The 24,955-nt window shown below is 56.3% G+C and overlaps 1 protein-coding gene across 5 annotated transcripts in view; it reads right to left on the reverse strand.

The window, feature by feature from the left end:
* Window positions 1-24,955, reverse strand: part of DLG3 (discs large MAGUK scaffold protein 3) — a 78,539-nt gene that overhangs the window by 37,786 nt on the left and 15,798 nt on the right. For 2 of the 5 annotated variants that reach the window (XM_058814409.1, XM_058814408.1), the window contains exons 1-2: window positions 15,164-15,490; window positions 1,739-1,792 (exon numbers count right to left, since the gene is read on the reverse strand). In XM_058814409.1, coding sequence (XP_058670392.1) covers window positions 1,739-1,792; window positions 15,164-15,490 — 381 coding nt within the window. Of the gene's footprint in view, window positions 1-1,738; window positions 1,793-15,163; window positions 15,491-24,955 lie in introns of those variants that run through there. The other 3 variants (XM_058814411.1, XM_058814410.1, XM_058814406.1) reach the window with 2 other exon arrangements.

Below are 24,955 nucleotides of genomic sequence, written 5' to 3' on the forward strand. Positions count from 1 at the left end.
GTGGCCCTTTGGACCCCTGCAGGACAGGTCCCAGCATGTTCTGCTGAGTTTGGATGGATGGGAGCAGTGACTGTCACCCCCAGCATGATGCTGGCACCTGTCTGGGGTGCAGAGCACCCCCTGAAACCCAGCCAAAGTGCAGGGAGAAGGGGTGGACATGGATAGGGAGGTGGAGGGAGAGGGAGGGATGTGAGGTTGATGAGCTGGAGCACAGGGAAGCAGCCAGGAGGCAGGAACGTGGAGTGCCCTGCAGTGGAAGGAGTGGCTGCTGCCCCACATGAGGGCTCCCAGAGCTTCCTGGGCTCTGCAGGGCTCAGGAACCTGCCTGGGGTGACAGAGCCTGTCCTTGGCCCCTGGGCTCTCCTCTCCTTGCCCTTGGGCTCACAGGGGCAGGCAGGAGGGATGGGCATGGATGGAGGGTGGCACAGGATGCAGTGCTGGTGCCTGCAGTGATGAGTGGGCAATGTTCCTCCAGAGGTGTGACATTTGGTACCCAGGGAGGGTACAAAATGGATGTGAAAGCAGCCTTTCCACCCAGGAATTCCTCTCTGCCCTACCATGTGTTTGGGGAAAGTAACCTTTGGGGACAGCTGCTCCCCTCTGCCACATTGATACAAGGCTGCTGGACCCAGGGCCAGCACACTGAGAGATGCACCACTGCCTTCCTCCCCAGTCAGGTGGCTTTAATTCAGGCTTAATTACACAGCCAGGGCTGGAAAGGTCTCAGCCAGGCTCTCCTTCTTTTCTGTGGCTCTTCTCAACAGCCCAGTGCAGCTCTGATGGGCACTGACCCCATCACAGGCTGTGGGCTGAGATCTGCAGATTTCTACAGGGCAAATTCAACCCCCAGAAGTCCCCTGCGGCAAATTCACCTGTGGCCACCACCCTGACTCCAGAGATGGACCCACCCCAGCTCTGAGTCCTGGTGCTGCTCCACTGCTGTGGAGGCAGCTGCAGTTTGATTCATCAAAAGTAAACCTGAGGCAAAGCACCCAGCCCTGGCAAAGCTGTGAGCTGGGCTCCTTTGGGCAAAGAAGGGAAACACCCCACAAGCACAGAGCCAGTGCTGCTGGCCAGACACCCATGCTGGCCACCCTGCTCCCTTCATCTGCCCCGCAGGAATGAGTTACAAATGTTCTGGGGAAGGATGGAGCAGGAGGCAAACCCTGTCTGCCACAAACTGAGGAGGATTATCTTATACTACACCACTACTACAGGGTGCCAAATGCTGCAAACACACTCACCAAGCACTGCTCAGCTGCTGGCAGCCTTCAGTGGCAGAGGAGCAGCACCTGGTGGGCCCTGCTGCCCTGAGGACCGGTGAGGGAGATGCCAGCAAGCACCCAGAGAGCTCTGCACTCCTCCTGAAGTTGCCTAAGGAGACTGAGGCAGTGCAGGAAGAGCCCCTCAACCCCCCTGTATGAGAGGCAGAGGAAATGACTGTATGATTAACCCTGAGCACAACCATCTGGGATCCCCAGCTCCTCTGCTGAGGCCTTTTGCCTTGTGCCTCCTTGTGCTGGAGCCCCAGCATCACCTGCTGCTGGCCTTGGCTCTGTGCTGTGTCACCCAGTCCCAAGGTTTGGGGTGGGATGAGCTATGGGGACATGGCGTGGGTATCAGGATCTTCTGCTGCCTTACCAGGGCCTCCTTGAGCTGGGAAAGTCTTTCCTGCATTGCTGAGCAGGGAAAATGCAGCACTTGATCAAAGGAAGCAAAAGGAAACTGGGAGACTTACAGAGAGCCCTTGTTCCAGCGAGTCAGTGTTCACCATAATGGGAGCGGGGTTGGCCTGTGAGGAGACAAAAGGGGGATGTCACCAAGCTGAGCCACGGACCCAGCCCTGGTGGTGCACTGCCTCTCCCCTGGCCACGCCAGCACGGACCCTCCAGGCCAGGCAGTGCTGGGAGGTTCGGGAAGGGCTCTGTTTGTCCAACAGCACTGCGACAGGAGCAGGGCCACAGCACAGCTCTGGGCATCAGTCTGTCCTCAGAGCTGGTGTGTCCCAAACACCCCATGGCCTTGGCTGCTGGGAGGGACATAGGGAACACTGGAAATTCTCTCAGGCCTGTGTCAGACTCCCAAAATTTATGTGAATTTCACACTAGCGAGAGGTTAGGAGATATGAGGAGTAGGGAAAGAAGCCTTTCTGGGGGAGGAATTTACTGCCAGCACACCAAACACCTTCCAACAGCTGCTGTTCCTCCTAAGCACAGGGCCACCATGCCCTGAGAGAGGTGACAGCATTTGTTCCCTGATCCTCATGACTGCTGGGCAGCCTCGGCCCATCCTGACAGCAGCACACACATCCTCCTGTCCTGGAGGGCTCCCTGTGACCCCCTCCGGGTCCCTCCTCCCGGGCTGCCTCGGCCTCGGCTCGCTGCACATGGCGGGGCAGGCACGGAGGGAGGGAGGGCCGAGAAAGGGATGGGAGAAGGTGCAGCGCCTTAGGCCGGGGGCGGGTGAGGCCAGGGGAGGGACGGGACGGGACCGGACGGCTGGGGATTAGGGACGGCCGAAGGAGGGACAGGACGGGACGGCCAAAACCATGGGGAGGCCGGAGGAGAGAGGGACGGGACTGGGAGGGACGAGACGGGATGGGACGGGGAGGGACGGGACAGTCGGAGGAACCGGGGTGGGACGGGACTGGGAGGGACGAGACGGGACGGGACGGGGAGGAACGGGACGGGGCGAGACGGGACGGTCGGAAGAACCGGGATGAGACGGGAAGGGACGGGGAAGGACGGGACGGGACGGTCGGAGGAACCGGGGTGGGACGGGACGGGACGATCGGAGGAACCTGGGTTCCTCCGGAGTGGGACGGCAGGCGATCTGGGACGAGGATGGCCGGCCGGAGGCACGGGACGGGGCCCGGAGGTGGAGGAGGAGGAGCAGGGCCGGGCCGCTGAGGGTCCCGCCCCGGAGCTGTCCAGCGCCGCCGCTGCTGAAGGCGGGGGCTGCCGGAGCCTCCTGGGCGCTGGGAATGAGGGAGGAGCGGCCAAAGCCAGAGGCAGATCCAGGGCTGGCATTCCCCGCCGCACACAGCGGAGCAGGGCAAGCCTGGAAGGGCAGCGGGGGCTGGAACTCGCTTCATTATCCTCGGGCTCGTGAGGAGAAGAGCAGCGGAGTGAGGCAGGAACCACCGGGGAGGGGGAGTGAGCCTGCCTGGGCATCACCAACAGCAGCCAGGCAAGGTGGACTACTGAAACAACCACCAGCACCACTGCCTGCCCATCAACAGGGTGTTTGACCACACGGTCCCCCAGCCTCTGATCTGTGATGTTTCCACAGGAACCAGCTGCCTCCTCATCGCTCCTGTCTGGGTTTGCCCATCCCTGACTGAGAGCAGCCCATGAATGTCACACCAGCCTCCTCCATACCCCAGCACTGCAGTGCCCACTGTGCCCTGCTTTAGCTGACCCTATTTCTGACTATTCACTCTCCTCAATTAGTGGAGGAGAGAGTTAAGGACCAACCAGCCTGTGGTTTAAATCCTGCCCTGGAAGGTTCTGCTCTCATATGGATGGAGCAGGAGGTAGTTAATTTGATTTATTTAGATGCTTTCTGATCTTTCCTGCAGCTGTAACTATTGGTTACAAAACCATAGTTTTTATGGCAATTAATTCTCTAACTCAGGCAAATATGACCACTTCCAAGCACTCCTGCCAAACCCCTCCTCCACACAAAGGAGAATTACAATTTTCAGGTCGAGTGTCTTGGGATCTCCAAGTCCCAGAAGCAATGTTAAACTGGGAATATCCCCTCTCTGGCAGTACACAGCCCTTGTATTTAATCCAGATAATTTGAGAGATAGAATATATTAAACCTGGCAGTGGCTTTTATTAGTCCCCAGTGCAATTCTAGGAAGGGATTCCACATTTCAAGGCAGAAAAGAAGCACTTCTACTGCCAGCAATTAACAACCGGTAACACATCAAGGTTTGAACACCCAGATGCCAGCTCTTATTAGATGAGTTTCCAGGAAGGATGCAGAAGAGGCAGCCTAAGTGAATGTAGCCATCATGTGCCCCATGATTTATAAAAAGAATTCACATCCACAAATGATGCTTTGGATCCCTCCCAGGGAGAAGTGTTCTATATAATAATGTTATAGAGGCTTTTGCAGGTCCAGCCTGAGTCTTCCACTGAGCCCCACTGCACTCTTTGTTGAATTAATAATAGCCCAAAAATCACACATCACATTGCCTCTCTCACACACTGGTGAGCCCTGAGGACATATTTTGTTCAGCCTGCTCCCCGTGCACCGAGCATCCTTTGCAGCCATTCCACACTAGTGATTTTTTACATCTCAGAATACTGCTAGGAGCACAATTTCCCACTCAGGCTCCAGATGGGACCCAGGAGATACCCAGTGTGAGTGGCTGCTCTAAAACAAAGTCACACATGGTCAGGAGGAACTCAGACCAGGAAATCCCCACTTGCTTCCTGCAGCCAGCTATTCCAGCTACTACAGCAAAGGTGTTTGGGCATTAATTCTGACTCCCACTTGCAAATATTTCAATATTTGCACTTTAACTATCCTACTGAAGAGACAGATAAGACCTAAGGCTCAGAAATAAGCAGAGCACCTGAAAATGAAAGATTTTGCCTCTCTCCACCAGTCAGGCAGAGGTACTGAGCAGCTCTGCTAGCCAGGGGAGGACAGAGACAGCCATAATTTTTTGCTGGGCAGCAGGAACGTGCTGGTGAATTAACCATGCCTTCAATTCCATAAGGAAGGGTAAGTAATTTATGCCCTAAGGAGCAGGGCCTTGCAATACAGGGAGGAGAGGGAACAGGGCTGTGCATTCAGACCACGTTCAATGGGGGCTGTCAGATCTCTTCCATCTAAACCCCTTCATCACAATATTATTTACCAAGCCCTGTTTGCGCTTGGGGGGGTTTAGAATAGAATATATATATATATATATATAAATAAATGTAAATATATAAAGAAATAGAAATAGAAATAGAAATAGAAATAGAAATAGAAATAGAAATAGAAATAGAAATAGAAATAGAAATAGAAATAGAAATAGAAATAGAAATAGAAATAGTCCAAGTGCTACAGTTCTCATTCCATGGCAGCAGAGCTGGAGGTGCCCTGAACTCTTTCCATCAGGCCCTTGGTGTCAGGGGATGGAGGCTGCAGGGACTCAAGGAGGACCTTGGGCAGTGAGGAGGGCACTGCACAGCTGCAGAGAGATTGATCTGGGCACAAAGCCAGCGAGGCAGAGGACAGCTGTTGAGAAAATCTGGGCAGCAACAGGAGTCAAAGGAAACCGTGGTGAAGGGGGATGAAGTTTGAAGGTCAGGATTGAAGCGCTCTCTGGTCTCCCAGGGCTGAGCGAAGCAGAGCCTTGCATTCACTGAGCTCAGCACAGCAGTCCTGGTGGCAGCCACAGCCCAGGAGCTGATGGAGGAGCAGCAATCTGCCCCAGGCAGCCCCAGAGAGGGACTGGCTCCCTGTACAGACCTTCGTGCCTGTTTGGGGCAGCTGCCTCTGTGGTTGAAGCCAGGAAGGGCTGTGGGTCTGTGTGCAGGGCAGGAGGGATGTCTTCTCCTCTACAGGCTCAGAAACGCCACTGCAGCACGGGCAGGGAACAGCCAGGCAGGCAGCAGTGTTGGAAAAAATCTCAGGTACAGGATGTAGCCCTTCAGAAGCACCCTTAGATATCCCCTCTGGGTAGTGATCTGTGAGGGACTGCTGCTATTTGGGCTCCACTTGGGCCCAAACTGGCAGCCCAGTGACACTAACACTGTCACCTGGGAGCACCAAAGCCCCAAACATCTACAGGTATCACCCCTCACCTCAGTTCTACTGCTGTCATCTGCTGGCACAAAGGTAGGAACTGCAAAACATGATTTCCCAAAACTTCCAAGCAAAAGAAAAGCTGCAATTACATGCAAATGGAGGTTCACTAGCCTGCTGCTGAGGGTTGGGTCCTGCCCTGTGGCATTTCCCCAGGACTGCTCTCAGGGCTGGCACACAGGAGCTGGGCAGGGAGACTCTGAACTGAAAGTTCAAGATGATGTCTCCAGAACTGAGATTCCCAAAGCTTTTCCAGCTTCACATCCTCCACAGAACCAGCATGGGGACAGCCCACAGAGGTCAGGAGATGTGTACCTGCTGGAGGCAAAATACACGTGCTACAGGTGTCCCAGGACAAGGCAACTGGATTGTGATCACAGATAAACACATTTCCATCTTAACCAGCAACGGGAACAACAGCAGCCTCCAGAGCAGGCCAAACACACAGAGCTGCTGTCTGCAGGAGGGTGGGATGTCCCATGTGTGGTGCAAGGAGGAATGTGCAGGACACAGTGGCTGCTTGAGACACTGGGCTGATGCATGAGAAGCAAAGCACTAATTTAACTCCTTTGTTTCCCCAGACTGGATCAGAGTGAAAATTCAATCTGTCTTTTAATATCCTTTGTTTCATATCATCTGAGGTATAATAGCAGCGCTCAGAAGGAAATGGCTCTGAAGATAAGTGAAATTCCATCTTTACATCCCTTTAAAAGCTCTCAGGAGCAGAGGTCACAAGTGGGGAAATGCCCAACAGAATTATCTAATCAGGGCTGACACTGAGCTGCTTGTAGTCCAGCTCCATCTGCTTTGATTTTTTTTTAAAGGGTGTTAAAGCATGGAGAAAGCTGTGCATTTCCAGCTCTGGAAGCAGCTGCTCTGTGGCAGGACCCAGCCCTGTTGAATTCTGGCTGTGAACAAGCAGGTACAGGCTCGGGGATGCCGAGGGTGCTGCAGGCAGTGGGGTCAGCCGCAGGATGCCCAGACACAACAGGATCCTGTGGGGAGTGGGTTTGCACCAAGCTGCTGAATCAATGTCACAGGAACGAGCTCAGGTCCTGCCTGCAGCACACACAGAGCCCCTGCTCAGCTCTCACCCTGATGAGCCCTGACACTCTCATCTGCTTTGTGCCAGCCTGGCTGCCCACATGTGCCCAGATGCTGCTTTTACCAACGCCGGGCTCCTTCCTGCCCCAAGCCAGGGCCCAACACGTGGCTCCCACTGCACCTGAGAGGACACAGCTCCTCCCCAGCAACCTGAACTTGTGGTCAAGGCCACACAGAAACCCACTCTTGAGGCTCCCTGAGGAAAGGAGGGGATGAGTCTGGCTCTGCCATTTCTGAACAGCAGGTGTGTAGAGCAGAGAGGTGCTGGCATCTTCCCTCCAGGTTGCCCCTGGCCCCCCAGAGACCCCCCTGGTTTTCCCCTGGCTGTGCCCAGAGAAGCCACCTCACAGTCCTCCTGTAGGAAGCAAAGCATGGCACATCCCTCCCCAGACTGAAGCCTGCTCCCAGCTGCCCCATGAGATGCAGGGTTTTTCTGACATCTCAAGACCAAATCCATGCTTTGACCTAACTCTTCCATTCTCAAGGGGAGAGGTGCTGGTCCCAGGGTTGGTCCCATCCTCACAGATCCCTGTGCTCATTTCTCTTTTCTTTCCTGGGCTTTACATGGTGGCCAGAGCTGAGGTTGCTTGGAAGCATCAACAGAACTCTGAGGGAAAGTTGATCCTGCAGGGTGCCCACAGGATGGGACAGGGAAAGGCAGCAGAAAAAACCTGAAAACTTTTGGAGGCTGAGGAAGTTCTTGGCCAGAGATGAATAACCCTTCCTTTTAACTGGGCTGGATAAAGGAATTCTCTCTGCATTTTTCCTCATCTCCTGCAAGAGCAACCTGTTGGCTGACATGGTTTGGGCAGGGGGAGGACACGACCCAACAAGTGTGCCTGCATGAAGGGCAGTGACAGGCTGAGGCTGGCCCCTGCCCTCCTGCACAGCTCAAAACGTGGCACCAACGATGTAGGGAAGGATGCTGGGCTGACTCTGGAGCTCGCAGGTGCCCACACCCTGTGCCAGTCCCATCCAGCCAGGTGCCAGCTGCTGCCTCCCTCCCCATGCTCGGCTCCCAGCCAGCCTGGTGGCCTGCAAGCAAGAGCAGCCCTTCTCTCCAGGCTGAGCTGGGCTGTTCAGGTGGCAGGAGCAGGCTCTGGGGCAGCACAGCCCCGGCCCCACGGCTGCCCCTCGGCACCGGCAGCCGGAAACAAACACGGAACACGGGACTTGAAAGGTCCCTGCTCACAAGGAGCTTTGGCAAAGCCACTGAAGTGCCCCAAGTGTAATGTGAACACAAGCAGCTACTGAAGGTTTAATCTTTGTTTTGGTGCCTTTTTTTTTTTTTTTTTTTTTTTTTTTTTGTTAAAGAGTAGCCTAAATAGGGACTGGAAAAAGCCTTTACTCAGTAGCAGCACAGGAAGAAAGCTTCCCAAAGAGAAGCTCTGTCGAATATAAGTTTCCATTTAGAAACCATTAAGGCCAGGGTGTTCAAACTTGAAAGTTAGACATCCTGTTCCAGGCTCAGCCCACTAAAATAAGTGACCCAATTTGCAGAGCTTCTGGACTTCAGTAGCTTCTCTTTGACCTGGCGGTACCAAATAAAATTTACTTGATTCCTTTTTGCACAGGAAGAGTTATTATCTGAAAGAGTCACATGCTTTTATCTTCCTCTCAGACAAATACATATGTATAGGGGGAAAAGAGAGAATAAGGAACAGTGTTAAAATAAAGATTTCTTTGGTTCCTGGGACTCAAATATCCTAATTTCTTCTTTTCAGTAAGTTCCAGTGCACACCCAATTAACAAGTGTTAAGAAACCTGTTTCTGTGGGAAAAAAAGCAAACCAAAACCCATCAACAGAGATTCAAGAAAAATTCTAGTTAATACAAAGGTGACAAGAAGGTATCTAGGGCCTGGTCTGGGGTGCTCTGAAGCACTGCATGTTCCCAAAAATAATTACACCCTTGGAACAGCCCTTCTGCAAGCCCCATCGAGCGAGCTCTGCAAGTTAAACTGCAGAGTTCATTCCAAATTCAGGTATTCTGCACTTGTTAAACACTGTATTAAAAGTTTTCATCTCTAAGTCCCTGATACATGCTCACAGCATATTGCTGGATTTGCAACGAGGGCCCTTGAGGACTCCCTACATCATCCCATCTTTGCATGTGTTAAAACCAGCTGTGAGCATTAGCACAGCCCACTGCACCCACAGTGCTGGCACAACCTCACAGCAGGGCTTACACCCATCCCTGCATCACAGCTGCCAGGCTGAGCCCCAAGCTCTCTGTCCCTCCTGCCTGCACACAGGATTTGGGGTGGCAGAGCCCCCCAGTCCCCACATGAGCAGGGCAGGACCTCCCTCCCCTGGCACCCAGAGCCCAGGTCCCCTTGCAGAGCATCCTGCACCGGGCTGTGCACAGCGGGGCCCGGCACATCAGCACGGCCCTGATTACTCCTGATTAGTCTTAATGACTTCCCCTCTCTAAATGAGCATTCACAGCTCGGGAAGGAACGGAAGCTTCTCTCCTCCCATAATAGCACAGGACGTGCGAGGGGCTTACCCGAGCAAGGCAGCTCTCCAGGAACAGTGACAGTGACAGCTCCTGCTGCCTCCTCCCACCTCCCCTGCACCAGGGTACCAGGCTGGACCTCTGGTACAGCTGTCCCTGGGTCTCCCTCTCATCCAACCCCCGTGGGACCCACACCTGAGGATGGCCAGCAGATTCCTGGCACTGGTCAGGACTGGGCTCAGGCAGGTTCAGAGGTGCTGGACGAGCTAGTGGAAAGCACAGCCACGGGGGCATGGACATCCGTCCTACAGGAGTGACAGCAGTGCTGTCACAGTGGAGGCTGATGGGCTTCCTGCTGCCCCCAGGTTCCTCTCAAGGAGCAACTTCCTCCACACTGCACACACCCCTGCTGAAACATGCCTGTGCTTGGCCCTGCATGCCTCACCAAGCACTCTCCTCCTCCTCCTCCTCCTCCAGCAGGGTGGCAGGGCCACATCCTCCCATTTCTGGCAGGTACTTTGCTCTTCTTCCACAGCTTGCATTGATGGGGTCTCTTCCACCTCTGGCTTCAGACCCTGCCTCTAGAGCAGCAGCTGCATCTCTGGCACAGCCAGCTCAGACACAGCTCCAGCCCCTCTCCCTGTGCTGCCCCAGGACCCCAAAGCCAGCAGCCAGGCACAGCTCTGGGGCTGCAGTCTGCACATCTGGGCTGGCTGGCAGGCAGCACTCAGTAACCCAGTTGGAGAGGAGCTAAGCTCAGTCCTTCAACTCACTTCTCTAATTCCAGCATTATCCCTTACTGTATTAAAGGGATGAGTCAGAAAAGCCAACGAGCACAAGGGTGCAGCCCCTGTCCAAGGGACTCACGTGCCCAAAGAAAGGGGGAAAGCCTTACAGGTGAATCAATAAGCTAAGGAGAAAAATGCCCTCAGCTGTTAACTCCTAAATGAATTCAACAGTGAAGGAGCACTGAGAACATCTGATTCTCCTCACTCCAGGGGATGGGTGACAGCAAGACACGGGATGCTCCGGGGCGGGTGAGGAGAACCAGCTCACTCAGCATCTGTGTGCCAAGGTTTTCCCAGGAGAGGCACAGGAAAGGGGTATGACTGTGAAAAAATAACATTATCTAGGCCTTGATTTCATCTGAGGGGCAGGAAAGGAACATCAAAAGCATGGGGAAAATCAGCTTCTTGCCAGGGGGCAAGGGGCGAGGGTGGGTGCGAGGCTGGGCTGGGGGGAAGCAGAGCAGCTCAGCACCTGCTCATAGCAACTCAGCTGGGTGATGACGGCAGGAGCACCAGATGGAGATGCCCAAGAAGCAAGCTGAGAGGTGAGATCAGATGGAGGGGGATATATTAGGAACAGACACGCAGATTTACACATCGTGAGTGAGGAGGTGACAAACAGGTCTGTGGAAGGGGAATCAAACTCTCACGAGGGAGTGGAGTGTGATGGGGAGTGAGGGACAGGGAAGACTCTCTGGGACTCCGGCTGGCAGGGGGACATGCTGGAAGAGATGCTGGAGGTGGAGGGAGGACAGGGGCACCACCAGTGGCCAGAGAGCAGGGGCTGAGCAGGTGGATGGGGCCAGGAGCAGATAAGCTCTATGTTCAGCCATGGAGCCAGACGCAAAGGACAAGTTTCACTACAGTTGCATCTACATTTAGGTTGCCAAAAATACCTTTCACAGATTGGCTGTCTTTAATTAAAAGGATGTCTCCTGTGCTTCTGGCACGGTACAGAACTCATCCTGCCACGTGGGGCTCTGTGTGAAAGCTCTGCAGGGGAGACTTTCCCATGGGACAGCTCCTCTTTGCCTGCATCCTTCCCATCCTGCCGGTGCTGGGCAGCTCAGGCAGTGGTGCTCCCCTGAAATGCCCCTCCACAGTGCAGGCACAGAGAAAAGAAGGAAAACTTCACCCCCTTACTGTTTTGGCTTCTCTCCTTCCCTCCAAACACGGAGAACGCCTTCCTCCTCTCTCCTCCTCCACGTTTCAGTGCAAAGATTTAGCTAATTTCTTCTATGAATAGCACGGGAGTAGCCATAGCAACATCACCCTGCCAACCTCACCACCTCCACTGCCTCCACGTCCCCGGCACCCTGTTCCTCTCACCCTCCCTCGCACCTCCCCAGGGAACATCTGGGGCTTCAGCCATTTCCCACAAACCAACCTGCATTCCCACAAACCAACCTGCATTTGGCTCCCTGCCTGCCCCCCTGGTGCTCTCCTTCCCTCCTTCCTTCCAGCCATACCTGCTCATCGCTCAGGATCCTGGTCTGAACCCCCATGGTTTCTCCACAGCTCTTTCCTCCCCCTGCCCCAAGAGACAGGAGCCCCAAGCCCAGCATCATCTGAAGGCTCAGCAAAGGCCAAGATGTGCTGTCCTGTGCTCACCTACTGCAGTAACTGCCCAGGGCATGGGAGGAACTCAACAAGCAACGTTTGTGCATTGAAAACCATCCTGGAAATCAGTGAAATGCTCACTGCTGAGGGTGGGCAGGGAAGAGCTGTCCCACTCCTCCACCTGCCTGCCCATGAACACTTCTGCCAGGGGTGGAGGCCACACAAGCCTGGCATGCTCTGGGCATCTGCAGGTGGTCAAGGTCTCATTGCAATGACCACCCCAAGAGGAGAAAGGGACCACAGAAAGGGGGACAGCAGGACCTTGCATTCCTGGCCAAGCAGGGCCAGCAGATCTGGGGCAGCCCTGGGGACAGAGGGCCCTTCCTCGCTGCATGCCAGGGAGCTGCACTGCCCTGGGCCCTGCCCCAGCCACCCAAAATGCACATGAAAATGCTGGTGACACCCTTGGGACCCTCATGGGGCTCTGGTCACTGTGCCTGGCACCAGAATCTTTAGAGTGAGCCGAGACTCAGGGCTGGACATTCCCTGTGGGAGGCAAAGGTGCTGCTTCTGGACCCTCAGCCCTTGGAGCAGGGCTGGGGAAGGGGCTTGGGCATGGGCAGGCAGCTGAGCACCCTCTCCTGAGAGGCTGTGGGGTCACTGTGCAGGGCAGAGGAGGGTTTGAGCAGTGCTGCACATCCGGGATGCTCCCCTGGATCACACTGCTGTTCCTCCCCCAAAGCCAGGAGTCCTCCTGTCACCCCAGCCTGGCAGGGAGGAACTGAGCTCCCCACCAGCCAGCAAAGGGGGACAAGGAGGGCACAGGGCCAGTGGGAGGGACAGTGATGGGAACAATGGAGGACAGCAATGACATCAAGAGCAGGGATTGGGAACTAACGAGCAGGGAACAGGAATAGATAAGGGAAAAGAAATGGGAGACATCTCAGGGGGGAGAAGAAAAGCAAAGCAAAAACGATGTGAGATACCTAGACCTCTGAGATTTCCTCCCTCCCTGTGGTGAGGATCAGGGATTCTCAGTTACTGGCATTGCCTGAGCAAGCTAAAATGTGTCCTAGAGAAGGGGAGAGGCAGGAGGAGAGAACAGACGGGGGCTGGACGTGGGAGGAGGTGCAGGTTGACGCTGGGACTGTGCTGTGTGTTGGGCAGCACGTGTGGGCACGTCTCACATGCCGTGGAGCTGCTCTGGCTGTGTGAGTGTGCCATGATGTCAGAGAACATACAGCACCATAGGCAACTGGGAGCACGTTTCTGATGTCAGAGCACTAGCACACGCTTCTCTGCCTGCACAAAGAAGCAAGGGGAGGAAAAACGCTTAAATAAGAGCTGGTGAAGCTCCCCAGGAGGGTAACAGATCCCTGCTCACCCGGGAAAGCCTCCTGGCCTGTGCACCCCTTCCCACCTCAGCTGCTGGAAGTGCTTACAGGGACAGTGAGCTCATTTAAAGGGGCAGCCCTGAAAAATGGCAGCCCTGCCTCCAGCCAAGGCTCTCCTGGAAACGGAGGCAGCCTGTGAAGGAGATTGCTTTGCATCTGCAGCCTCCAGCCAAATCCACCCAGAGCCCAACACCTCCCGGCCTCCCAGAGCCAACTGGACCTGCCTGCCCGGGCACAAGCCATGCCTACATGTTTCCATGTCACCACCTTTTGTCCCTCTGCCCACCCCTGGGCTGGGAGGAACATGGATTCCTGGGGCTCAGGCGCCTTGGCTGAGGAGGATGAGGAGGAGAGCGTTGCTGAGGCGTTTGCTGCAGGCTTTACTCACAGCATACATTTGCTCCACACCGGGGAGCGGCCGCCTGCTCTGATACAGGCACTGCACACACCACACACGTCATATTCTACATGCAGACCCTGCTATGCTCACACAGCCTCAAACACTGGCATCCTCTGTTGCTGGCAATGCCGTGAGGAGCTTTTGATTTTCCTTTTTTTGTTTTGTTTTTTAAACATGATCAGAAAGGCAAAGGCAGAGCAGAGATTCCCAACGCGGACTTTCCGAGCAGCCCAAGCTCCATGGCAGCACCACAAAGAGACAATGATTTCTCTTCCACCATTGCAAAAACATGAAAGGCTCCCCTGCCCAGGCTGCCACGGCAGCAATGCAGCTGGCATCACTTCCTTCTCACGCTGCTTGCAATCGTCTTACCAGGAATACTGGGCCGGACCTTTCATCAAGCAGGAGCAGAAAGAAGGGAGCAAACATGCTTCGATTTTCTGCTCCCCCAGCTTGCTGCTTTGGATGGAGGGAAGGAAAGAGATAGTGGAGGAAAGATGGAAGAATGCTTGCCAGGAATCAGCAGGCCAGAGAGAACTGAGGCTGATTTTGATACAAAGAGAGAGAAAGCAGGACCAGGCTCATAGGAAGGTGGCTGGAGTTTTTGGTGCCTTCTGTAAATATAATCTGGGCTATCAGCTATGAATCTAATTATTTCAACCAGAGCTACAGACAGACAGTAATGAAGAAAAAACAGAGGAAGGGAAGAAGAGGGTTGTGTTTGCCGAGAGCAGAGGAGGAGAGAATTCCCATTGATTCCCGTGTGTCTGCCTGCTACAGCATCTTGAAATAATAATTAGAAGGATCAATAAGAAATCATGTGAGGTTTGAAGATAATGAATGAAAGAAGCAGAAGAAGCAAAGTGAAATGCCTTTCTCTCAAGCAGGGTAAATTGTTTTTCAGGCAGGGTCTAGCCTCCATTTTAATGCTTTGCAAAAAGATCCAACCATTTTCTAAGCTGGCTCGTGGGTTCAAAACAAGACTGGTCTCTCTATTTAGGGGAGAGAGACACAGCCCGAGAATGGGTCCTGGAGAGCACTAATAAAATGAATGTGTGGGAAGAAATGGAGGCAGTGAAATGGGGCAGAATGCACACAGCACGCCAGCGACCAGAGCAGGGTTACGTAATAATCTCGGGGAGCAGGGACGTAGCAGCAGAGCGAGGAAACCACAACTCAATGGAGAGTGGGTGACACTTTGGGAGCGCTGGCAAGCAACACCGCGAACCCACGAGGCTGCCCAGCGGGCAGCACGCACCATGCCTGCCAAACACAGCCCGACGGGATGCCCTTGGCGCTGCCAGGGCTTCAGGCACCGCGAGCGGCGAGCACCTCAGCTGGGGCGTCCAAAATACATCAACGCCCGACGACCACCTGGCGCCAAGCAAGATCCGTTCGGCCCCGGGAAAGCTGCTCCAGTGCCGGGCTCCCACGCCGGGCAGGACCGCAGCATCCAGCCCGAACCACGGCAACGCCAACCCGACCCGAGCCACGCCGCCGGTACCCATCCCCGGCATCCCCGGCGGCTGCTCACGCCCCCGGGGTGATGCTGCAGGAGCCGGGAGCCGCCGGGAACCCCGCGTCACCCCGAGCGCCGCCCGCCCCGCCGCGTCCCGCACCGGGGAGCCGCGTCCCGGGACTGGCCCGTACCTGCTCGTACCAGTCGCGGCTCGAACACGTGCACTCGGGCCACCAGCCCGGGCCGCTCCCGTTCACCTTGGCCGCGCTCTTGCCCGGCGCCGGCGGCGGCGGCTTCAGCGCGGCGGGGTCGCGGGCGGGGGGCCCCAGCTTGGCCTTGCCGCGGGCGGCGGGCGCGGCCCCCCCGGGCGCGGGCAGGGTCTGCGAGCCGTAGCCGCCGTAGCCGTACTGCTCGTGCTGCCACTCGCCGTACGAGGGGGGGTCCATGCGCCGCAGGGCCGCCATCCGCGTTACCTCGTAGCACTCGGGGCACTTGCAGCAGTGGTGGTGCTTGTGCATCGCTGCCCTCACACCATAGAGCCGGCAGGGAGGGAGGGAGGGAGGCGGCGCGGAGGGGCGGAGGGAGGCAGGGAGGAGGGAGGGAGGGATGCTCAGGGGGCGGCAGCGGCCCCCGCCCCGCGCAAGGCGCGCCTGCCGCCTCTTCGCCCGCTCGGCGCCCCCGGCCCCGTGGGAGGAGGAGGAGGAGGAGGAAGAGGAAGGGAGGGGGGTGGTGTTACAGCGCGGTGATCTCCGCGGGGGCGCGCCGCGGCATCGTCCGCAACGCCACTCAGTGCCGGGGCCGCTCCCGGCGCGGGGCGCGGGGCAGCAGCTCCGAGGCGCTCCGCTGCACGGGCCGGCTCAGCCCAGCCCGGCCCGGCTCGGCTCGGCTCGGCTCGGTGCGGGACCGCGGCACCTGCGGCGGCGCGGAGCATCCCTCGCCCTCCCTCCCCCGCAGCGGCCAATCCGCGCCGGCGGAACCTCCGCGCTCCGCCCCGGCGGCGGGGGCGCCGCTCACCCCCAGCCCCACGCTCATCCCCGCGCTCATCCCCATCCCCACGCTCATCCCCATCCCCGCGTCCATCCTTGCTCCCATCCCCGCGCTCTGCCCCAGCCCCACGCTCAGCCCTATCCCCACGCTCATCCCCGCGTCCATCCTCGCTCCCATCCCCGCTCCCATCCCCACGCTCATCCCCGCGCTCAGCCCCGCTCCCATCCCCGCTCCCGGTGCCCGGGCAGCCCCGGCCGCGCCGCCCCCGCGCAGGCGGCATGGGAAGGAGCAGGATGGCAGGATGCTGCTCTCTTCACGCATCACCTTGCGGCTGCCCCCAGCCGTCTCCCGGCGCACCGGGCAGCCCCTGGGCAGCGCTGGGTTCCTCCCGCCCCGCGCGGCCGTGGCAGCCCTGCCAGCTTTGTGATGGACGCCAAAAGGGGCTCGCTTTGCTCCAGCTGCGGGCTGCACTGGAATAGGAAATAATTTTTCCAGATCTGAGCTGGTCACTAGGCTGGTAGCAGCACCTCTGCATCAGTTGTCACCTTGCTTTTTTGGAAATGTTACCACATGCGCTGCATCCAGAACAGCACCCTGGGGACGCTGCCACTGCCCCGTGAGCCACAGGTGCACTGAGGGTATAGAAACCCCTTATAGAAGGTCATTGCTGGGCCTTCCACCTACTGCCATCAGCGGATGGCAAAAGCAGAGCAGAAATGCCTGCTGGGGCAGCAGGGCAGGGGTGCTGCTCCCAGTGCAGCTCTATTACTATTACACCAGTCCTTCACCACTTGCAAAGAAGTGCAGGACTGGAAGAAGTTCAGAAGAGCCATCCAGACAAATTGATGGGGAGAGAGAGAAAAACCATTACAAACCCTCACATCTGACCATTTAGAACCTGAACCATGCCTCTTAATGCTCAAAGGTTGTAAAAAATACTAGGGTGGGTGAAAAACTATTTTAAAGAAATGGTACATAAATATGTAGAAGAGCAATGAACTGTGCACTGTGTACACAAGCAGGAGGGGGCCACAAGATGAGCCACAAGATATGGTGGTGCAACACTTCAGGTTCCAAGGTCTGTAACATGGCCCTGGGCAGGAGCAGGGCTGTGGGAGGAGGAAGTGCATGATGGCTGGTCAGATAAATGCCCCTGCCCACTCCCTGTTCCTTCAGCTCTTTAAACTGCAGTACAAAATTACTTCTGCACTTCACCTCTGCACACAGAGGTGCTCCTGCAGGGCTTGCTCCCAAGCAGCCAAGTGAAATGGTTGCTTCTGGGTGAAGGGGAGGGGGCAGAAGACACCCCATAATCAGGATTGGTGCCCCCAAGTACCATGCTCCCCACTGCACAGTGCAGCACCTGTGCTCTCCAGCACTGCCTGCACGTCACTGTCTCTAGGCCGCTCACATCACCTCAGTCACAGGGTGGCTTAATGCCACAGGATGCTGGAGTGGCTCAGACACTGAGATTTCCCTGCTGCAGGCTCAGGACAGTCATAATGTCCCTGGACAAGCAAGTTTAGAGCACCCGTGCTCCCCAGGCACAGCACAGCAGTGCTGCTGGGCCCTCAGGAACAGCTCCACAGGTGGGGCTCACCCTGCTGCTGGCTCACCCCGCTGCTCCCCTGGGCTCTCTCTGGACACTGACCAGCCCCAGGGGCACTGTGGCACTGACCAAAGACGTGCACCAAGATGAAGCCAATGGCTGCACACCAGACAGTGTTTCCACTGCAGAGCTCAGTGCCACAGGACACTGCAGAGCCCAGGAGCTCGCCAGGGCAGGGCAGGGCAGTGTGGGATGCCTGCATGCAAAGCAAGCTTGTTCTGAACTAATCAATGAAAAACTGTGTTTGAGTGCATGGCAGGAAAGTGTGCAGTGCTGGTTTTAAGAGAACTTTACACTTCAGGTTTTAAGAAATTAGGATTATCTCCACATCTTCCACCTAATTCTCACACCATAGAGCCAGCAGGGAGGGAGGGACCGGGGCCATCCTTGTGCCATCAGATGGGAATGGCAGGAGGGACTGGGGCCAGACTGAAGCTGAGACAGAGGGCTGCTGCACCAAAGTAGAGCAAAAAGCCTTGTAAAAAAGGCCAGGTGGCCATTGTCTCCCCCATGGGAACAAAAGGACATGAATGCCTTGTTGGCTCTCCACCCATTGGCACCTCTGAGATAACTTCATCAGTGAGATGTGCTCAGTACCTGGGCGTGGCTAATTACTGCTCCACCCCACTGCAAACCTGCTTCCCATTGTGGTTCCCGCACGGCACAGCATGGTCAGGTTCCTGGGACCCTGCAGCGGCCACCAGTGAGGCATCTCCACTGCCATGGCCTTCCCCAGAGCCGTCTTTGGGCCAAGCTCAGGCAGGAACCCCAGTCTGCAAGAGGCTGATGGGTGTGAGGAGAGCACCAGGGAACTGCACAAGCAGAATTTGTCACCCCAGCTGCTCACAGCTGCCCTGCCCCAGACACATCCCCTGTCACTGTCCTGGGATGGGGCAGGCAAGGACACAGGTATTCACTCAGGGGGGAAGTGCAGAAGCAAAGGACAAGAGCTGTTAGAGAAATATGCTTTAATAAGGAGCTGGGTGAACAACAAAGAGAAGCATTTAATTTGATTTTTTCCCTCCCATTTTTTTTTCCTTTTTTTTTTTTTTGGTGCATCCTCCACAAGGACGGTGTCAGGTCCTCCCTAAGCTCTGCAGCCTTCACAGCCATCCATGCCCACATGGGAAGCACCCTCAGTGCCAGCCCTGGAGGGCCAGAATTACAGCCTCCACCCCACACCACTTCCCCCACTTCTCTTATCTCTTAGTGCCTCATTGCCAGTTGCAAACAGAGGGGTTTTGTGCCTCAGCTGCCACAGCTCTTTAGAGTCCTTCCTGACCTTCTTGCATCTCCCCATCCCAAACCCCACATTTCCCATTTCAGCTGCCAGGAGAGTTGTTTCATTTCTGTGCATTTGTAATGAACTGCCTGTGCCACCTGCTAACCTCAATTAAAAGGGAAAAAAGCAATCCGTGGTTGCTGCTGCCTGCTTGCAACGTTCCCTGATGCTGCACAGGATCTGAGATACCTAATCAAGCTCAAGAGGAGGCCAGGGCTGGTTGGCCAGGGGCATCCACACTCTGTATTTCTCCAGCCTGTTTTAGTGAGTGGTGGCATTTTGGGAACTGGAGGTGACTCTGCTGGGAGAACAAGTGAAGTGGGCACCTGCACTGGGGGCCAGGCCTGTGGCTGGCAGGGCAGGCACAGTGCCCAGCCCTTGAGGCAGCTGTGGGCATCTTGCTGCAGTAATGTGAGCTTTGAGCAGGCCTAGAGGAGATGGGAGCTGATTTCCAGGCAGGTGCCTGCATGGAGGGAAGTGATTCAAGAGCTCTCTCATTCTCTACCCTCTTCCTCCCGGTATTCTCCCTGTCTTGTTTAAATTCTGCTTTGGCAGCTGCTCTTTTTACAGGTGCTAATTTCAGCAAAGTGTCAAGAAATCCCCGGAGATGATGCTATTTACAAGGCACAGAGATGGCACAGAGATGGCACAAAGATGGCACAGAGCTAGGTTTGGTCTGGTGTCACCGCATTTCAGCCCCTGCTGCTGCTGCCTTCCTCTCGCATCAAGTCCTGCGGGAAGAGGAAGGCAAGTGTGAGGGTTTGCTGTACCTACAGCCCTGCCAGGATGGGGGATGTTGGCTGTACCTACAGCCCTGCCAGGAGCAGGGGATGTTGGCTGTACCTACAGCCCTGCCAGGAGCAGGGGGTGGGAGGATGGAGCAGGCTGAAGGCAGCCAGTTCCTTGCAGAAACAGCAGCCACGTGAGGGCTTGACTGTCACCCAACAGGAGCTGGGTCCTGCCAGGGGAACCAAAGCCTCAGGTTTGCTCTGAGCCTGGCTGCAGACAGGGAGGCTTTAGGGATGCTCAGGAGCAAGGGGAGGACAGTTTTGCTTGGGGGAGGTGCCTTTCTCCATCACAATCACCTGCAAAAAGACACCCAACACATGCAGCCCAGGGAAATGTGTCTGTGTGGGCAGGCTAGGAGGAGATGAGCAGCAAAGAGAGGGACCAGCTGAACTTGGCTCAGTCTGACAGTCAGTTCCTCAGCACTAACACAGACCCCAGCCAGCAGGAATTTGCCATTTGCTGGGCCTGGGGCTTCTCAATTGGAACTTGAAGATGTGATTTGCAGGGCTGGGTGCACAGCTGCTGTGGGCAAACAGGGCTGCAGGCTCCTGTGAGCACTGGAGGGTTTGTGCACTCACAGCTGGGTGGGAAGGGGCAGCATAAGAAACATCTCACTCCGCGGCTGCTCCTTCCTGCCACCAGCAGCAATTCACACTGGGAAAGGTGCAGCTGGAATAATAATCACCAGCCATACCAAGGGACCAAGAGCTCTTAGCACTCTCAGGGCAGATGCCCAACAAATTATTCTCCTCCAGGGCAAAACCATTTTTATTCTATTAATGATCCCTGATACGTTGCCCAGTTGCTGCACCCTTGCTTGTGGCAGCAATGGCACAGGAGTCTTTAATAGGCACCATTGGCTGGTTTCTGCAAACTCGCATCATGGACAACTAAACATCTTCCATGGTGTTCTGGGGAGAGGAGAGGAGTGATGGAGACCTGAGCAGGTCTTTCCAGCAGGGCTCAGGCTCCCTGCCTGTAAAGGAGAGCCTGGAGGCGTTATTTAATAACATCCAAATGCATCAGGCTGTATGAGATTCCTGACAGTCTCACAATGCCCACAGCTGCTCTCCCCATCCCTGGCAGGGATGCTTCTGCCCTGGGCTGGGGCACTGGAGGCACGGGCTGGCTGTGGCTGCCTTGATGCATTTTCCTCCGCAGCAGGGGGAGCCTTGCTGCTGCAGGGCTCGGCAATTACAGCGCTGGGTCAATTACCCACAGCCCGTGGTGCCCACTCCTGTGTGTGCCTCATTTCCTCCAGAAATGACAGAGCAGAGGGAAGGTTGGACACTGTGACCAGGGCACCACTTCACCACTCCACACCAGGGTCACAGCAAGGTGTTTTGAAGTCTCACTGTCTTTTAGAGAATTGGTTGCTATTTTTTGGGTACTGTACCACATATGCTTGTGCCGAGTGTGACATCACCAGAAATCCTGTTTCCCTGCATCCTTCACCAGTCCCAAGCTATCCCTGGGTCTGGTCACATACATCAGCCTTAGCGGGAGCCAAACACACCCTGCCCGGGCTGTGCAGATCTCCTGGCTGCCTCTGCCTGAGCTGAAATGACCTTGGGGCCACAGAGCCCCACGGGCTGACTCTCAGGGCTCCTCACCAGCCCATCCCTGCAGGAACAGGCTCTCTCCTGGAGTGGGTCAACACTTGGCTCGGACAGGGAGGAAAGGGCTCAGCAGATCCGCCCAGGCCAGGCATCACAAACCTGCCCAGAGGGACCTTTCCCATCCAGGGCTCAGCGATGTCCCTTCCTCGATTATTCCCACCCTGCCTGTGGAACAATTAGGGGAACTCGGTGGGCAACACGCATTCCCCCTTTCCCCATGCCAGCCCTGCTCCAATCTGCCCCTTCCAGATGGAGCAAAGCCCATTCCGCACCTCCCACCGCCCACGGCCAGTGACTCACAGGGATGCTGCTGCCTCATGCGGGCAGTGCTGCCCCAGAACACACTTCCCGCCGGGAAATCTGCCCAGCCGCGGGTGACAAACCGGTGCCGGTGTCCCCTGGAGCCACGGGTGCCCGCGGTGCACGGGAGGAGCGCGCCTGGCCGGCCCGGCGTTGCCCCTTTAAGGGAGGAGGAGCCGCTGGCAAATTTGTGAATGGCTGTCCCCGCCCCCGCCGCGCGCGCCGCCCGCCCGGCCAATCAGCGCGCGTGCCGCAGGCTCGCGGCCCGCGCACGGGGCCCTCTTAAAGGCGCAGCGCCGCCACCCGCCCGTCCCCACACGGCCGCTTCGGGAGCCCCGAGGTGACCTTCAGAGCGGGATGAGGAGCCGCTGCTGAGGGCAGGCACAGCCCCGCCTTCCTCACGAGCGACACGCCAGCAACACAAGCCCTGGAGGGTGGCGGTGCTGAGGGTGATGTGCCAGCTCCCCTCAGCCTGAGTGCAGGGCTTGGGCAGGGACGGTCAGGCCGCAGGGCCCGGACACCCACACTGCCAGAGCACACGGCGGGGCTGAGCTCCCCCCAAGGCCATGGTGTGAGGGAGAGCAGGCGGCTGGGAGAGTGTTTCAGCACCCCACTCCTGTTCTAGGCCAGATCAGGAAGGCAGGAGCGCTCCCACAGCAGCGCAGCACTAAAGCTTACGAAATCTTCCTGCAGAAACACCCCACGAGACTCAGCTGTGCAAAACCTACCCCTGCACAGAGGAGAAACAGCTGTGCACCGTGTACCAAGGGGAGGGAATGAACAGTGGGATTGCAATAAACCCAGCTCCAGGTCTCCCCCTCCTTGCTCTCCACTGCTCCTCCCTCAGTCTGCTCTAGGCCAGGCTGTGAAATGATCTGGTCTAAAAATACCCCTTCAAGGGGGGCCAGCCTGGCAGGACACTGCCGTGTTTCCTGCACGCGTGCAGGTGGGGAGCTGGTGGTGAGGCTGGGCAAGCAGTGCTGGCCAGGCAGGATGGTGTCCATGCCAGTGCTCTGGGCACAGACTGGTGTACCTGAGCAGTGCCAGCCCCTACAGCTATCCAGGCCACAGGCTGCAGGAGGCTTTGCCTCAGCCTCAGTATTTGGAATAATTTTTAGGTGCAATGGCAGCGAGACTCCTACAAGGTGCTTTGTGCCTGCAGGGCTTGGGCAGGTGCTGCCCTGGGGTGAATCTTTGCTTCCTGCAACAGGGCAGGGATTGGTTTGAAATGCAGCCACTGCTGCAGCCACACACGATTTAACCCTCCCTGAGCAAGGCAACAGGAGGCAGCACACAGCACAGAGCACCTTTCCAAGGGCTCACGCTTGGATTCACAAGAGGGATGATTTCCAAACCCACGCTCATTTACTTCCTCCCCCTGCACTTCCCCCAGCTCCTACCAATGCTGAGGATAATACATCTCTCAGCATAGCTTGATACTGATCCTCCAAATCCTAAAGACCATAAACCTTCATGAGCAGTTATCGTGGCTGCTTTATTTATAACAGTGCCAGCACTGCCTCTGCCACCAGAATCCTGATCTCTGTCCAGCCTGATGCCATTAAGATTCAGTGACGTTCCCCCAGCTCCAGCACTCCAGATAGAAAGCAGCTGGCCTGCCAGGCTCTGCCTTCAAGCTTGGTTTGTTTCTATAAAAATGGCGAGGAGAGCTCGTTTGTTTCGCAGAAAGGCACCTGGGGGATTTGTCCTCACCCTCCTGAGGTGCTGGGGTGGAGGAGAGGGTGGCACATCCCAAGCTCTTGGCTCCATGTTCCCTGAGCCCCTGGTGGGTCTGTGCTGCAGGAGACAGGCTCCAGCTCTTTGCTTTGGTTGCAGCAGGAATACGGCCAATCAATCACCTGACGAGGCAGAGCAGGGAAGGAGGAACCTGGTGCTGCTGTGTGGACCCTGCATCAGCACATTTGGGAAACTTGATGAGCAGAGCAGAGACCCAGCAGAGGCAGTGCAGGAGCTCACAGCTCCTGGCCAAGACACCGATGGGGCTGGCCCCTGATCAGTCCCCATGCTGCTGGAGATGCCTGTGAATGGTCTTGGTTCTTGATTTCAGAGCTGCACATGGAACTCCTGAGTGTGGATCTCATCAGTGTGCAGGTTCTCCAGCAGCTGTGCTCCCCTGGGGACAGACAGACACAGACACTACATGGAGGCAAAGCTGAAGCTCTGATCTGGAGGCAGGATGGATGGACGGACTCCAAGCCTGTGTGGATGGCTCTGGAGCATGGCTCTCTGTGGGACACTCCCCAGAGCCTCCCGTTCACTGCTCCCTTTCTGCCATTGCATGGGGAGAGCTGCATGCACTCACACCATCCAAATACCTTCAAAACAGTGACAATGACTTGGGTGAATGGAGACACCACATCCAGCAAGATTTTCCTACGCTGCACAGCCAGAAACACCTCGTGTCTGCAAGGATCTTCCTTTTGCTGCTGGTTTTAGACAAGAAGTCCCCAAGTAGAGTAGGAATAGGTGACCATGCATGAGATTTTGGTTTGACAGCCTGGTGGCTCTACTGACTTCTTCATCCTTTGCTGAAGATGGATGTTGAGCTGGGAGAACTGAAGTCAAAGGATGTCCATCTCTCCAGCAGGAATAGCAAGAGCCTCTAGTAAAGCTGAGGCCATTCAACCCCAAAATGTCCACTGAAGTGACAGCTCCTACTGACACAACCCTTGCTGACCCCCTCTTTGAGCAGCAGCCTCCCTGGGACCCGCTGTTCAATGTGTGTGTGTTACTACAGACACACACCCTCTGGAGTTCAGCACTTTGGCTTCTGAGCCTGCATCTGCAGTGTCAAAACACAAAATCGCCGGAGAGCATCTGAATGCCCTGAAGCAACCTCTGGGCACAAAGTGGCTCAAGTGACACTGGGCAGCAGCCTCTGGGCTGGGGGTTGCTGCTTTTCTTCTCTGCTTCTCCTAAAATAAACATGCTCCTCCTTTTGCATGGCAATGCAATGGGGAGGGGAGAGTTCCTCCAGGAGCTGGTTGTTTCTGTGGTCCCATTGCTCGAGCATTAGCCATTTCCTGGGATTTTGGGGTTGCAGAGCTGATGCTGATGGGCTCAGGGCGAGATAAAGCAGTGGCCTGGTGAAGTCTGGCCTGCAGCAATGGCTTCAGCTGCCTGCCCAGTCAGCCCACAGGGAGGACATGGGCTGGTGGGGACAGCAGGGCACATGCAACCGAGCAGCCTGACAGGGGCTTCTTGCTGCATTCACTGTCAGACGTTCACCCACACCAGAGATCTGCTTCATTTCCCTGACGCTCCTCGCAACAGCAAACAGCTCCGTGGTGCTTCCCCTCTCCTGCATCTCACAGAGAAAATGGAGAGCGGTGAGAATGCAGCCAAGGCAGGGAGCGGGGAGCTCACAGCCGGCATC

Source organism: Ammospiza caudacuta, chromosome 14, assembly GCF_027887145.1.
Source record: "Ammospiza caudacuta isolate bAmmCau1 chromosome 14, bAmmCau1.pri, whole genome shotgun sequence".
Taxonomy (NCBI): domain Eukaryota; kingdom Metazoa; phylum Chordata; class Aves; order Passeriformes; family Passerellidae; genus Ammospiza; species Ammospiza caudacuta.